At 43.9% G+C, this 13,153-nt stretch overlaps 1 protein-coding gene and 1 long non-coding RNA gene across 4 annotated transcripts in view; one reads left to right on the forward strand and one right to left on the reverse strand.

Moving 5' to 3' along the window:
• LOC105739897 overlaps positions 1-13,153 on the forward strand; it is an 84,150-nt gene that overhangs the window by 18,820 nt on the left and 52,177 nt on the right. The window lies entirely within an intron of this gene.
• The window catches only part of TMC3 (transmembrane channel like 3), a 44,024-nt gene that overhangs the window by 11,792 nt on the left and 19,079 nt on the right, over positions 1-13,153 (reverse strand). Inside the window, exons 9-15 of the mRNA XM_030814911.1 lie at positions 12,692-12,735; positions 8,676-8,823; positions 6,548-6,657; positions 3,452-3,530; positions 1,864-2,109; positions 1,016-1,144; positions 373-440 (exon numbers count right to left, since the gene is read on the reverse strand). Of these exons, the coding sequence (XP_030670771.1) occupies positions 373-440; positions 1,016-1,144; positions 1,864-2,109; positions 3,452-3,530; positions 6,548-6,657; positions 8,676-8,823; positions 12,692-12,735 (824 nt within the window). The remainder of the gene's footprint in view (positions 1-372; positions 441-1,015; positions 1,145-1,863; positions 2,110-3,451; positions 3,531-6,547; positions 6,658-8,675; positions 8,824-12,691; positions 12,736-13,153) is intronic.

Consider the following 13,153-nt stretch of genomic DNA (forward strand, 5'->3'; position numbering starts at 1 on the left):
GAGCGAGGACAGACTGGCCAAGGTGCCCCGCAGCCACTCCTGAAGTCCTCACTAAGGAGAAGTAGCCTCTCCTCCCAGCCTTCCCCCAGTCCTCCCTAAGAGTGTATTCTACCGGTTTCTGTGCAGATTTTTTTCGGCTGTGACCAATAGTAGCTTAAACATGGATTATTTTCTTTTTAATTTCTTCCTGCAAAATTCTTAGGAAACCGTTAATAAAAGTAATATACATGTGAAATAATTCTCTTGGAAACATCCCTTCTTAATGCTTATATAACTGTGTTTATTATGGTCGTGTCCCATCCAGACTAAGTAAATTAAAATCTTAGCCCAGATGAGATGTAAGCAAAGGCAAGAAGAAATTTTGATACCTACCAAATCATTCCTTGGTTGTAGACTAAATGTAGCACATTCTCAGCTATTTTGAATTCTCCATATTCAGGCTACAAGAGAAAATAAACTCATGCATTAAACAAGTTCCAAAGTTCTTTGCATGAACCAATTAATTACAGACACCTATATAGACTTTTTTGCTCTTATGAGCACTTAGAGATCAGTGCTTGTGGGGCCATCCCAGCAAATGGTAAATGTTAAGAAAGGGGTGGGGCTGGGCATTGTAGCTTATGCCTATAATTCCAGCACTTCAGGAGGCTGAGGCAGGAGGATCACTTGAAGTCAGGAGTTCGAGGTCAGCCTGGGCAACATAGTGAGACCTCATCTCTACAAAAAATTTTTAAAACTAGCTGGGCATGGTGGCATGTGCCTATAGTCCCAGCTACTCAGGAGGCTGAGGCAGGAGGATCGCTTGAGTAAGACCCTGTCTCAAAAAATACAAAAAACAGACAAAAAAAAAAAAAAGGAAGTAGAAGCTCAGCTTTCTGTACCCGTCTCCTCTTCCCACTTGTATTCTCTTTCCATGTGTCCCCCTCAACTATGCTGGACTGTTTCCCAGCCACAGCATGAGAGAGGATAGATTTGGCCATGTAAACTTTCCCAACAGACGCAGCATTTTACTTACAAACTTGCTTTCCAGATCCCAACACCAGTAGTCACTTAAGTACCGCACGAAAAGTCCTCGGAAGAAGTCTATGAGCAGAATGCTCGCCACGGTGAAGAGCATGTCAATGATGGAGAGCTTCAGCATCTCCTGAAACACAGGGTGTCCCTGGATGCCACCATGCCCCACCCTTCCCACAGTCACTCTTCCTTCAGGGTGCTCCTAATCTCTGTTCATTCCTGTGGGCCCCAGCCAGTGGGCCCCTCCAATGGCAACTTCATTCCTCATCTTCGTAAGTTCAGTGGGCAGAGGACTGCACTTCTGGTACATAATGGGTGCTCAATAAATATTAGGTAATTTGAATTCGAATTTTGATATCTGAGGCCAGCATCACATGAAACTAGGAAAGAATCTAAGGTCTGTGGTTCTGAGCTGCAGGAGACTCGAGGCCAGTGACTCATTTCCATGGGATAATACCCTGGGGTTGAGGTTCTCTGTACATGGTTAAGGGTACAGATTTTGGAGCAGATTACTGGGTTCGGGACTTCATTCTGCTCTTTACTATCTGTGTCCTTGGGCAAGTACTTAACCACTGTGCCTCAGTTGCCTCATCTGTGCCTATAAGGGTGACAATAATAGGACTTTTATGAGGACCAAGCATTTAGAACAGGACCCAGCACATGGTCAATATTGCCTGGGTCTTTGTACTGATTATTTTTCTTTTTTAATTTTGAGGCTTGGAAAATTATAAACCTCACTGAACTTTTCTTTCTTTTCTCTATAAGATGGGGCAGTGACAGCTCAGAGAGTTGCTGGGGTTAAGTGATGAGATGGATATGACAGAGCTTTGTAAGGGTAAAGAGAACCACCTGACCAACGTATGTCTCCCAGCACTGGTCTTGTGGACTCTGAGTGTAGAGGCTAGTCTTGTTGGCCTTTATGAGAGGCATGGTGTAAGCTGAAATGCTGGTCTCTTCCAAGGCCCATGTGTTGTTTCTCCTGAGCCCCATTCCAGGCCGAGATGTGGACCATTTCTCTTCTTCAGGGGCTGTCCTGGTTGCAAAGAAGGTGGTGGAATCTATCCAATGACTTGTATTATTTTTGGTAGCCATTTCCTGGGGAGAGAGAGAGGGAGGGAAGGAAGGGAGAAAGAAAAATGGCCGTCCACATATTTGTAAATGAGAATCCATCATGGACCCCAGGGGTGTCATTGCATTGCTTGGGAGTAATCATTCATCCTCTTTCTCTTTCTAGACTACCACTTGACTAGAGTTGGCCCCAATAAGGGAACACAGAGGTGTAATGGATAGTATTTATTCGTCCCTAGTAAGGGTCAGAAACTGTTTTAGGTAACACATGTTAACTCTACTTATCCTCACAAGAGCTTTAGATAAGGATTATTACCCCATGTTGAGATGAAGAGATTGAAACTCACTGAGTTGAAGCCTAATGCTCAAGGTCACGCTGCTAGTAAGTGTCAGGTAAAGACCCAGGTCTATGTAACCTCAAAGCCCCAATGCAGAAAAATGACTCTCTGTGGCCTCGTCTACCTGTAAGCCTTGAAATTTGATGTTAGTGTGATATGCCTTGGGCAAACAACTCTAAAAGAGCACCCACTCTCTTCCTCCCTTTCCTCCACCATTCAGGATATCCTTATAGGTGGGGAAGATTGAAAGTGGACATCAGGCTGGGCATAATGCCTCACACCTGTAATCCCAGCACTTTGGGAGGTCGAGGCAGGGGAATCGCTTGAGCCCAGGAGTTTGAGACCAGCCTGAGCAACATGGTGAAACCCCATCTCTATAAAAACAAAAACAAAAACAAAAAAGCCAGATGCGGTGGCACGCAGCTCTAGACCCAGCTACTCTGGAGGCTGAGATGGGAGTATCACTTGAGCCCAGGGAGGTTGAGGCTGCAGTGAGCAGTGATTGTGCCACTGCACTCCAGCCTGGGCAACAAAGTGAGACCGTGTCTCAAAAAAGAAAAAAAAAAAGGTGGACACCAAAGCTACTCTAGGTTGGGAGCAGATACTCCTGCTGGGCTGGGATAGTAAGTCCACTCTGAACTGTTCCCCATGAAATGATTATTCTGTCCTGACTTTCTAAGTGAGTCTCATGGCCTGCTGCTCTTCCTGTGATTGTTTGCAATAGCTGTTGATAGCCTTTTCCTGATGGGATTCAAAGAAATGGAGTAGTATGATACAAAGAGTCAAAAATTCTGGAGTTCTCATCCCAGCACCATCACTTACTAGCCATGCACTGTGGCCTGAGTATCTGAGAAACAGGGATAATTTTTCTCTTCTTACCTTGAGAAGATTCCAGCAAAGTCAAGTTTTGCACATGATTATGGAGTACAAGTATAACCAGTGATCCTGTCCACGATGATGACCCTGGTGTTGGGAGGAGGTAGCAGGGAGGGCAGAGGTGGGGCAGGCAGCTATCTGGGATGGGCACTCACCTCAATGCTCATGCTGTTAACTTTGTCCAGGAGAGCAATGATCAGGCTGTAGAGATTTCCCAGATACAACACAAGGACCCTGAAAGCCACAAGCCCACCTTGAGAAACAAGACCATGGCACACAAGTCCATAGTTCTACAGCCCCCACATGGTTCTAGAGACTGTCATGGATATATTAAGGCAGTGGCTTCCACACTTGGTTTCCTCTAGAATCACCCTGAGGGCATTTTTAAAAAGACAGAATTCCAGAATCTACCCTTAGTAGGTCTGGAAGGGGTCTGGAAATTGTTTTACAGCCTTTCCAGGTGATTCTGCTATAGCCCATCCTTGGATCCGTACTTTACAAACACTAGTGTAGCAGAAAGTGTGAGTTTAGGAAGTGGGCCCTAACGTGTGGTTTATGAGTCATGCTTTCTGGTTTATGAATTGATTTCCCATGCATTATCTCATTTGATCCTCACAACAGCTCTGTAATAATCCCCACTTAAGGGACAAGTGTATTGAAGCGCAGAGGGAGCTAAGTCACCAGCTCAAGTTCACACAATTAAAAAGCAGCAGAATGCAATTTCAGGACCTCAATGCTCTGCTTCTGAAATACAGGCTGGACCCCTCAGAAGCACTGAAAAGCTGTGGGTACAGCTACACCCTGTTAGCCACTGGGAGTGAATGGAACCTGCCAGCAACAGTCTGGATCAGCCAATGATCAAAGACTTGATGTCAGCTTCCCCAGTGCTGGAAGGTTTTGGAAACACATCATGGAATTTCCCAGGATGCAGCCTTGGGTCTTACTGGAAACCTGTCTGGGAAAATAAAGTGAGAAAGGAAACGACAGGTTTATACACACTTCAATGAGACAACACTTAGCCCTTGGAGAAAAATGAAGCCAATTGATGGGAGAATCGTGAAACCAGTTGAGAAAGTTGGTGGGAAAGCGTCTTTATCTTGAGGAAAGACTCCAAGTTGAAACCATCCCCCCAGGCCTTCTGCATCTCCTCAAGTATAAAGTTGACCACCCGTGTGCAGGCAGTGGGCAGAGAAACAGGAAAGTGGCATCTCCAGGGGACAGCATTGTAACTCACATGGGCTCTCCCTCTGAATTGAGGCAGGATTCCCGTGGGCACAGTGCATTTACAGTATTGAGTACAAGGCAAGCCTCTCAGTGTGTGTTCAGTAAGTGTTGGCCAAAGGAAGGATTGAATGCATTTCCTCTCCTGCTGTCTTGGCATTACCATCACTCTGTGCCTTGGATAGAAGGTAACATAGTCTGCTGGTGAGTTATGGAACTGAAATAGTATGTCTTATGCTTATTACCAGAATTAGCCCTAATTTGTCTGGGGGAAGTCTCTGATGCCTCTGTTTCTCTAGTTTTCAACATGAATAATGAGGCCAATTTATATAATAGCATTGCCTTTAGACCAAATGCAATAATGGAATTGATTCCACCCAATACTTGCTAGTGAGGAAGGAGCTTCTCTCTTGCAGGTCAAAAGACGTGTTGGGTGGAGCAGAAAGAACCAGGAATAGGAGCCAGGGGGCTGAGAGGCTCATCCCAGATCTACCCTGGGCCATGAAGGTTTGACCAACTCCATGCTCTTCCTAGTCATGTTTTCTCTCTTTGAAATGACAGTTGAATTTCAGGGGTTGGAAATTATGGCCTTCAAACCAAACCGTACCCTTGCCTATTTTTGTCAGTAAAGTTGTATTGGAACATGACCACACCTGTTCATTGCCATATGGTCTGTGGCTGCTTTCATGCTAGAACCTTAGAGTTGAGTAGTGGTGATAGAGACTGTGTGACCCACAAAACCACAAAATTTACTATCTAGTTCTCTTCGGGAGATGTTTGCCAATTCCTGAATGAGAGCAAATCTTCCCAAAGTGGTCTGTGGCAAATTAGTTCTGTAGAATGTTATTAGGTGTTACAAGAGGAAACGGGGAGAAACCAGTGTAGACCAGGGTGAAGGTGGGAGCAGGTAAGCAGGGCTCTCACTGCCTGCCTCTGCCACATTCAGTTTAACAATGCCTCACCCAGCCCTACAGTAGCTAAATTTGTAGATGAAGAGACCATACTCCAGGGAGGACAGGCAAATTTTTCAGGAAAATACTGATAAAGCCAGTGCTCAAAATGAGTGTGGCTGTTCTGACTCCCACAGAAGGTGTCCCAGGACGTCCCCTCAGGTGCATCAGCCTACTCTTGCTCAGGTCTTCCTCAACCACCTGCTGTCACAGCCACTGACCGTCCTAGCAAAGCTTCCAGGCATATCTACAAGGAACCCTTTGAGTCTGTACTTTGGGGGAACTGTTCACAAAGCATTGACTGTTCTTCTTGCATCTAGAAAAACAACATGGGTCCCTCTCACCACTCAGAGTTAAACCACGGAGAAAACAGAACAGTGGGGAAAACCAGACACACTGCCAGTCCTCTTCTTGGTTCCCTTTTGTTCATTGTTTGTTTGTTTGAGATGGAGTTTCGCTTTTGTTGCCCAGATTGGAGTGCAGTGGCGTGATCTTGGCTCACCACAACCTTGACTCAACCTCTGCCAAGCGATTCTCCTGCCTCAGCCTCCCGAGTAGCTGGGATTATAGGCATGCGCCACCACGCCCAGCTATTTTTTATTTTATTTTTTTATTTTTTTTTTAGTAGAGACAGGGTTTCTCCATGTTGATCAGGCTGGTCTTGAACTCCTGACCTCAGGTGATCCACCCGCCTCGGCCTCCCAGAGTGCTGGGATTACAGGCGTGAGCCACCACGCCTGACCCTTGGTTCCCTTTTGTGTCCTCTTTTTCTGCCTGTTCTTCCTTTTTTCCTTTCCCTTCTCCTCCTCCTTCTCCTCTTCCTCTTCTTCATTCCTTTTCATCCATTTCTCCTACCCTTGTCATCCTGGTCCTCCTCCTCCCTTCCTCCTCCTCTTCCCCTGGTTCCTCACCTATCCATCCTCAGGTTATGCTTTTCTTGAGTTGCATCCATAGGTAAAGTTCTGTGCTGATTGTCTGAGAGAAAAGAAGCAAGCCCTGGCTCTTGAGGCACTTACATTTCCACTGTGGGTGGGCACATGGGTGAGCCACAGGTGGCATTTCTGGGCAGGACTATCGTACCTTGCAAGCTGGAAGCGCAGCGTGGTCCTGGGGTGGTACATCTCTAAGGCAGCAATGAGGTCAAAGGCTGATGGTGCTATCATGGTGACGAGGGAGACCACCACACTGACCTGCTGAGAGAGCACATGCCAGAGCCAGGCATTCCCAGGACCCCCTACCAAGCCTCGCCCTGTGCATTTGATCTCTTTCCCTAATATTGGATCAGTGGGTATCCACAGGGTCCTTGGATCCTCCGTGAAAAATCCCCCCAAATCTCTGCTAATTAGCTTTTTTCAAAAGGCGGCCACCACTTTATCATGGCCTTTTTTTTTTTTTTTTTGAACTCTCCTTAAATGTTCTGAGGACACTCATACATGCCATTTGGGATTCACTAGGCCAGGTGTGGTGGCTCACACCTGTAATCCCAACACTTTGGGAGGCTTGTGAAGCCGAGGCAGGAGAATTGCTTGAGGCCAGGCATTCAAGACCAGCCTGGGCAACACAGCAAGACCCCATCTCTACCAAAAAAAAAAAAAAAAAAGTGACACATGCCTATGGTCCCAGCTTGTTGGGAAACTGTGGCAGAAGAATTTCTTGAGCCCAGAAGTTCGAGGCTGCTGTGACCTGTGATTGGATCACTGCACTCCAGCCTGGGCAAACAGAGTGAAACCTTGACTCAAAAAACAAAAAGGATTCACTAGCATTTCTGCCACATTTTCCCCAATTACCATCTCACAGTATTTATACTTCCCTGACCTTGGATGGAAGACGGAAATAACTGCAACTATTACCAATAGAAAAGGCAAGCCTGAGAGGTAATGTAATATTCTTTCTGTACATGGAAGATTAATTGTCTAGAGAATTATGCCTGGCTTTTGTTTCTCTGTACTTAGAGCAGAAGAAAGAGGAGTTTTAGCTGGTACAGAAGATGTTTGAGATAAAATAAGAAATAATTTCTGAATATATCTTTAAAAAATCATATTTCTATCTGTAAACATACAAGCTCACAGTAACTCAATTGGCATAAAATAGAGGCATGGGAAAAGATTATCTAGGGTAGACTTAGATTTTGATAAATTACTGTACATTGATAAATATGCACACAGTAAATTGATGACCATCTTACACACCTTTCTTTTTAAATCCCCACAGGGGGTAATAATTTTCATAGAAATGGTCGGAGAGGTGCTTTTTATGCTATTTCTGCCTTTCAAATCTGTATAGATAAATTGGGCCAACCTTTCAGGACAATGGTCTTAAAATGAATATTTACAATTCCAAAATTGTTCTTAACCGTTCACTTGGTGATTTTCTATTTATGGGAATAACACAATGGGGGTTGGAGGGGAGAATGATTGTTTAAAAAACAAACCATTTGTGTAGAGCTGGTTCTGGAAGCATTATTTGTCATTTAGATATTCAGAAACTACCTAAATATTCACGAATGGCACCTGGTCAACTTTAATCCATACTACGGAAGAAGTGCAGTTGTTAATTCCAGTCTGCAGGAATGTAGAACATGGATGTGAAGAAACAGATGTGCAAAAGGCAAAACACAGTCGGTGAGGCTCAAAGGTAGAGAACGGTGTGAATGCTTGAAGGTGTTTTTGAATCAAACTCTTTCCCAAAGGAGACGAATAAAATTGCCAAGTCTTATTGCTGCCTCTCTGGCTCAAAGTCCTTATAGTCAATGCTCTAGGACAAGAGGACTAAAGTTTTTCCCTAGAGATATTCCCACCTAACTTACATAAGGAACAGAGAGGCAGGCTAGTTTTCTGTCTCTCTCTCTCTCTCTTGTTTTTTTTTTTTTTTTTCTTTTTTTTTGAGACAGAGTCTCGCTCTGTTGCCCACACTGGGGTGCAGTGGCGTGATCTTGGCTCACTGCAGCCTCCGTCGCCTGGGTTCAAGCGATTCTCCTGCCTCAAGCCTCCTGAGTAGCTGGGACTACAGGTGTGCACCACCACGCCCGGCTAATTTTTGTGATTTTGGTAGAGATGGGGTTTCATCATGTTGGCCAGGCTGGGCTGGAACTCCTGACCTCAAGTGATGCACCTGCCCTGGCCTCCCGAAGTGCTGGGATTACAGGCATGAGCCACCATGCCCAGCTGTGTCTCTTTTCTAGGGTGCTGCAGGAAATGGCAGTGGGTACCTCATTCTTTTCCCAAAGTGTCAGCTCCTTCTTCGACTGCTCCAGCTTCTGGGACCGGTCCACCACAAAGTAGATGAGATAAATGCTCCCAGCCAGTGAGAGAAGCACCAGGATGTTTGCAATAATCCTCAGGCAGATGGTCACTGCCCTGGGGAGAGAAGCAGGCATGAGAACGGTACACAGGGTCCTGCTCACAGCACCACGATACAAAGACAACACTACTTGGGGACTGGAACACATCCATTGCCAAGAGGATTCTCTGCCCTGAAGCATCAATGCTCTTCCAGCCCACCCCACCCAGCACCCTAGAATTCCTCATTTCCTAAGAGATCAACAACCAGTCATAAATTCAACCAGCCTGCATCAGTGGGGCTTAAAACAAACAGACGAACAAATAAATGCCTCTGGTTTTAGAGTCAGGGTATTTGAGTTTCAGTTCTAGCTTCACTACTTAAAATTGGAGTATGCACATTAAAGATATAGGAATTCAAGTAAATGTGTTCGGCAGAGGGAGGGAGGAAGGAAGGCAGGGAGGAAGAGAGGAAGGGAGTACACATGATTCTGCGTGTCATCCCATATAATGAATCTGACATTGTACAGTCATGTGCCGCATAATGGCATTTTGGTCAATGACGGACTGCTTATATGACAGTGGTTCCATAGGATTATACTGGAGCTGAAAAATTCCTATGGCCTAGGACATTGTAGCATGATGCATTGCACTCAACGTTTGTAGTGATGCTGGTGTAAACAAGCCTACTGCACTGCCAGTTGTATAAAAGTATAGAACATACAATTATGTACAGTACATATTTGATATTGATATTAAATGACTGTTACTGGCTTATGTATTTACTATATTTTTAAAATCATTATTTTAGAGTATACTTCTGCTTATTTAAAACAAAATGTTAACTGTAAAACAGCCTCAGGCAGGTCCTTCAGGAGGCATCCAGGGTAAGGCACTGTTACCATAAGAGATGACACCTCCATGCGTGTTATTGCCCCTGAAGACCTTCCAGTGGGACAAGATGTGGAAGTGGAAGGCAGTGATAGTGATTATCCTGACCCCGTGCGGGCCTAGGCTAATGTGTGTGTTAGTCTTTTGTTTGTTTTTTGTTTGTTTGTTTGTTTGTTTGAGATGGCATTTTGCTCTTGTTGCCCAGGCTGGAGTGCAATAGCACAATCTCGGCTCCCTGCAACCTCTGCCTCCTGGATTCAAGCGATTCTCCTGCCTCAGCCTCCTGAGTAGCTGGGATTACAGGCATTTGCCACCACGCCTGGCTAATTTTTGTATTTTTAGTAGAGACGAGGTTTTCCCACGTTGATCAGGCTTGTCTCAAAACTCCTGACCTCAGGTGATCTGCCCGCCTCGGCCTCCCAAAGTGCTGGGATTACAGGTGTGTGCCACCACGTCCGGCCTGGTCTTAGTTTTTAAGAAAAAAAGTGTAAAAAGTTAAAAAAAATTAAAAATAAAACAGCTTATAGAATAAGCATATAAAGAAAAACTGTTTTTGTACAGCTGTACAATGTGATTGTGTTTTAAGTATTACAAAAGAGTCAGATTTTTAAAATTTAAAAGTTGATAAACAAGTGACAGTAAACTAAGATTATTATTAAAGAAAGAAATTTTAAGAAATACATTTAGTGAGGCCTAAATGTACAGTGTTTATAAAGTCTACGCTAGTATGCAGTTGTGTCCTGGGCCTTCACATTCACTCATCACTCATTCACTGACTCACTCAGAGCAACTTCCAGTCCTGTAAGCCAATTCATGGTAAGTGCCCTACACAGGTGTACCATTTTTTAATCTTTTATACCACATTTTTATTGTACCTTTCTATGTCTAGATATGTTTAGATACACAAATACCATTGTGTTACAATTGCCTACAGTATTTAGTACAAGTAGCATGCTGTTCAGGTTTGTAGCCTAGGAGCAATTGGCTATACCATATAGCCTAGGTGTGTAGTAGGCTATACCATCTAGCTCTGTGTAAGTGCATGCTATGATCTTCACACAAGGACAACACTGTGTAAAGACACATTTCTTGGAATGTGATCCTGTCACTGTGCAACATCTGACTGTTCCTTTGGTAGTTTCTTAATTGTCTTTTCCCTTTAGAAGTAAGCTGTAAGCTTTTTAGCCGTTTTCAATGCTGTTATCTTCAGCCCTTAAAACAGGCTTAGCATATATGGATGCTTCATAAATATTTGCTAGATGAATAAGTAAATAAAGGAGCAACTAATTGCCCATGAGATGGGAGACATGGGGCTCATCTCTTTCCTAATTTGGTCTCACTTCTCATATGCCTCTGATAGTGAGGGCAGGTGTGTGCATCAGTAATGATTCTAGTACTTACATACATGTTTCTGGTTTTAACTGAAACACATCCATTTTTTTCTAACACTGGAGGACAACTCCCTGTCTGACTTCAATTGGCCTATTTTGAAGGCACCTTCTTCTGCCAACTTTGGAGCTTGTCTTAGCCTGGCTAAAGCCTGGAATCCTAGGCCTTTTTGCAGGTAGTTTATTTGGGAAGTGATCCCAGAAAGCAGAAGTGGAGGTTGATCCCAGAAAGCAGTAGTGGAGGTCCTGGAGTGGAGCAGGAGAGAGGGGCCATCAGTACAAGAATATGCAACAGGGTTGGCAGCAGCTAGAGGCAAATGCAGGGCCTTCTGAGGGGCTTATGAAATGCCTGACAGAACTGTTTGCCCAGTGTGAAATAGGAAAGCATTTATTCTATTCCCAGCTGTTCAGGGTAGCTCCATGAGCATTCACTCCCAGCATTGCAGCCAGCCTCTTGGTTGCACATACATGTGTGTTGACTGGGATCTTGTGGGTGCCCTATGCAGCAGCCTTAGAAGATCCCTGGGGCACAAAACAGCGGGTACCAGCAAGGGGTACATGCGTGCAGCTGGTGGTGGCCTGCACAGTCCTGCCCAGTAGCAAGGGCTGGAGAAAAGTATGGCCAAGAGGATTTGAAGGGGCACCCAAGGTATAATATCTTCTCCATGAAATTTCTACCCACTGGGGACCTTGGGCAGGTCACAACTCTTCCCTCTACACGTGTTTTGGCCCTTGATTTGCACAATGAGGAAACATTCCCAAATGAGATGATAAATGTCACTTTGCTTGGTAAAAATAACAACATGGCACAGTATGTTATTATCAACTCTGGTGGAGGAGAGCTACAGAGAAAGAATCAGATGGCAGAATCCCATACTTTTATAGGTGAGGAACTTCAGGTTCATGAAGTTGAGGAGCATTTCCCAGGTCATCGACATTAATGACAGAGAGGACTAGAATCCATGTCGTCTGACTCCCTATGGACAGCCCTTTCCAACTCCTCCCCCACTCCCTAAGCTCCCTCATTATTCCAGAGGCTGGGTGTGTTTCCTTAATACCCCATGTCCTTTTGTACAAGTCCTCTGAATGGGCTTTCTGCACTGTGGAAATTAATCATGAGGGCTAAATAACCAGTAAGGATGTGGGATGAACAGACCTACCTGTCTCCATGAGGTCAGGGCCATTGCCCTTCCCTGGGAATGGCTTTCCCTTTCATTAGTTCTCTGGTTGAAGGGCTTCACCCTCACCAGCATAGCTCTCAAGATCTTGAGAAGAATCTTGAACCTAGGAAATCATCTTGAAAGGCTTGTGAACACCAACTGGATAATATTTGTGTCTTATGACTTGTTTCTAAATAAAACTAGTCTTAACAGCATAAGTTGGTGCTCAAAATACCTCTTTTATTATCTAAGTAAAAGAGTAAGAAATAAGAAACTGGTCAATTTCAGACCCTGTCACCCATGTTACAGGATCTATGGAAGGAGGAAGCCGTCCTAAATATTGCTAAGGAAAAATCACTCAGTTCCCTCAGATCACATTATGAGAGAGGAAGAAAGAAGAGCTGCCTGACAATTATGAAAATAAGATATAGATGATCTGGTAATTTTTGTACCAAACTAAAAATAAAACTTATCAATGAATTCAACATGGGGAGTAATAATACCTACAGGTTTTTGCTTTTCTTTTTCTCCTGTTCTTCCAGTATAGCTTCCTTTAAGAAAAATACATACAGCAATAAAAGCTTAGCATCATCATTAATTATAAATCATTAGAAATAATTTACCCAGTAATTTAGCTCATACCTTCATTGTCTGAGACTATTCTGTAGGATTCAATTGATATAAATGAATTAGATATCAATGATCTAATAATCAATTGAAAAAAAGATATTGGCGGTTGGGAAGAGGGATTGGGAGATAGTATGGCTGTAATTTAAATTATCTAAGTAGATTTTTTTTCTCAAAATAGTGTACCATTTAGCTGTCTGTATAGTTCAATAGAGCTAAGTCTCTGAATATTTTTGATTGCATTATTTTCTAAGTTAAAAGTAAAGGCCTATATCCCTCACATATATGTATTTGCTCATTTTCAGATTATATACATGCAACATGGCAATAATCCATTATGTA

Source organism: Nomascus leucogenys, chromosome 6 (assembly GCF_006542625.1).
Source record: "Nomascus leucogenys isolate Asia chromosome 6, Asia_NLE_v1, whole genome shotgun sequence".
Classification (NCBI taxonomy): domain Eukaryota; kingdom Metazoa; phylum Chordata; class Mammalia; order Primates; family Hylobatidae; genus Nomascus; species Nomascus leucogenys.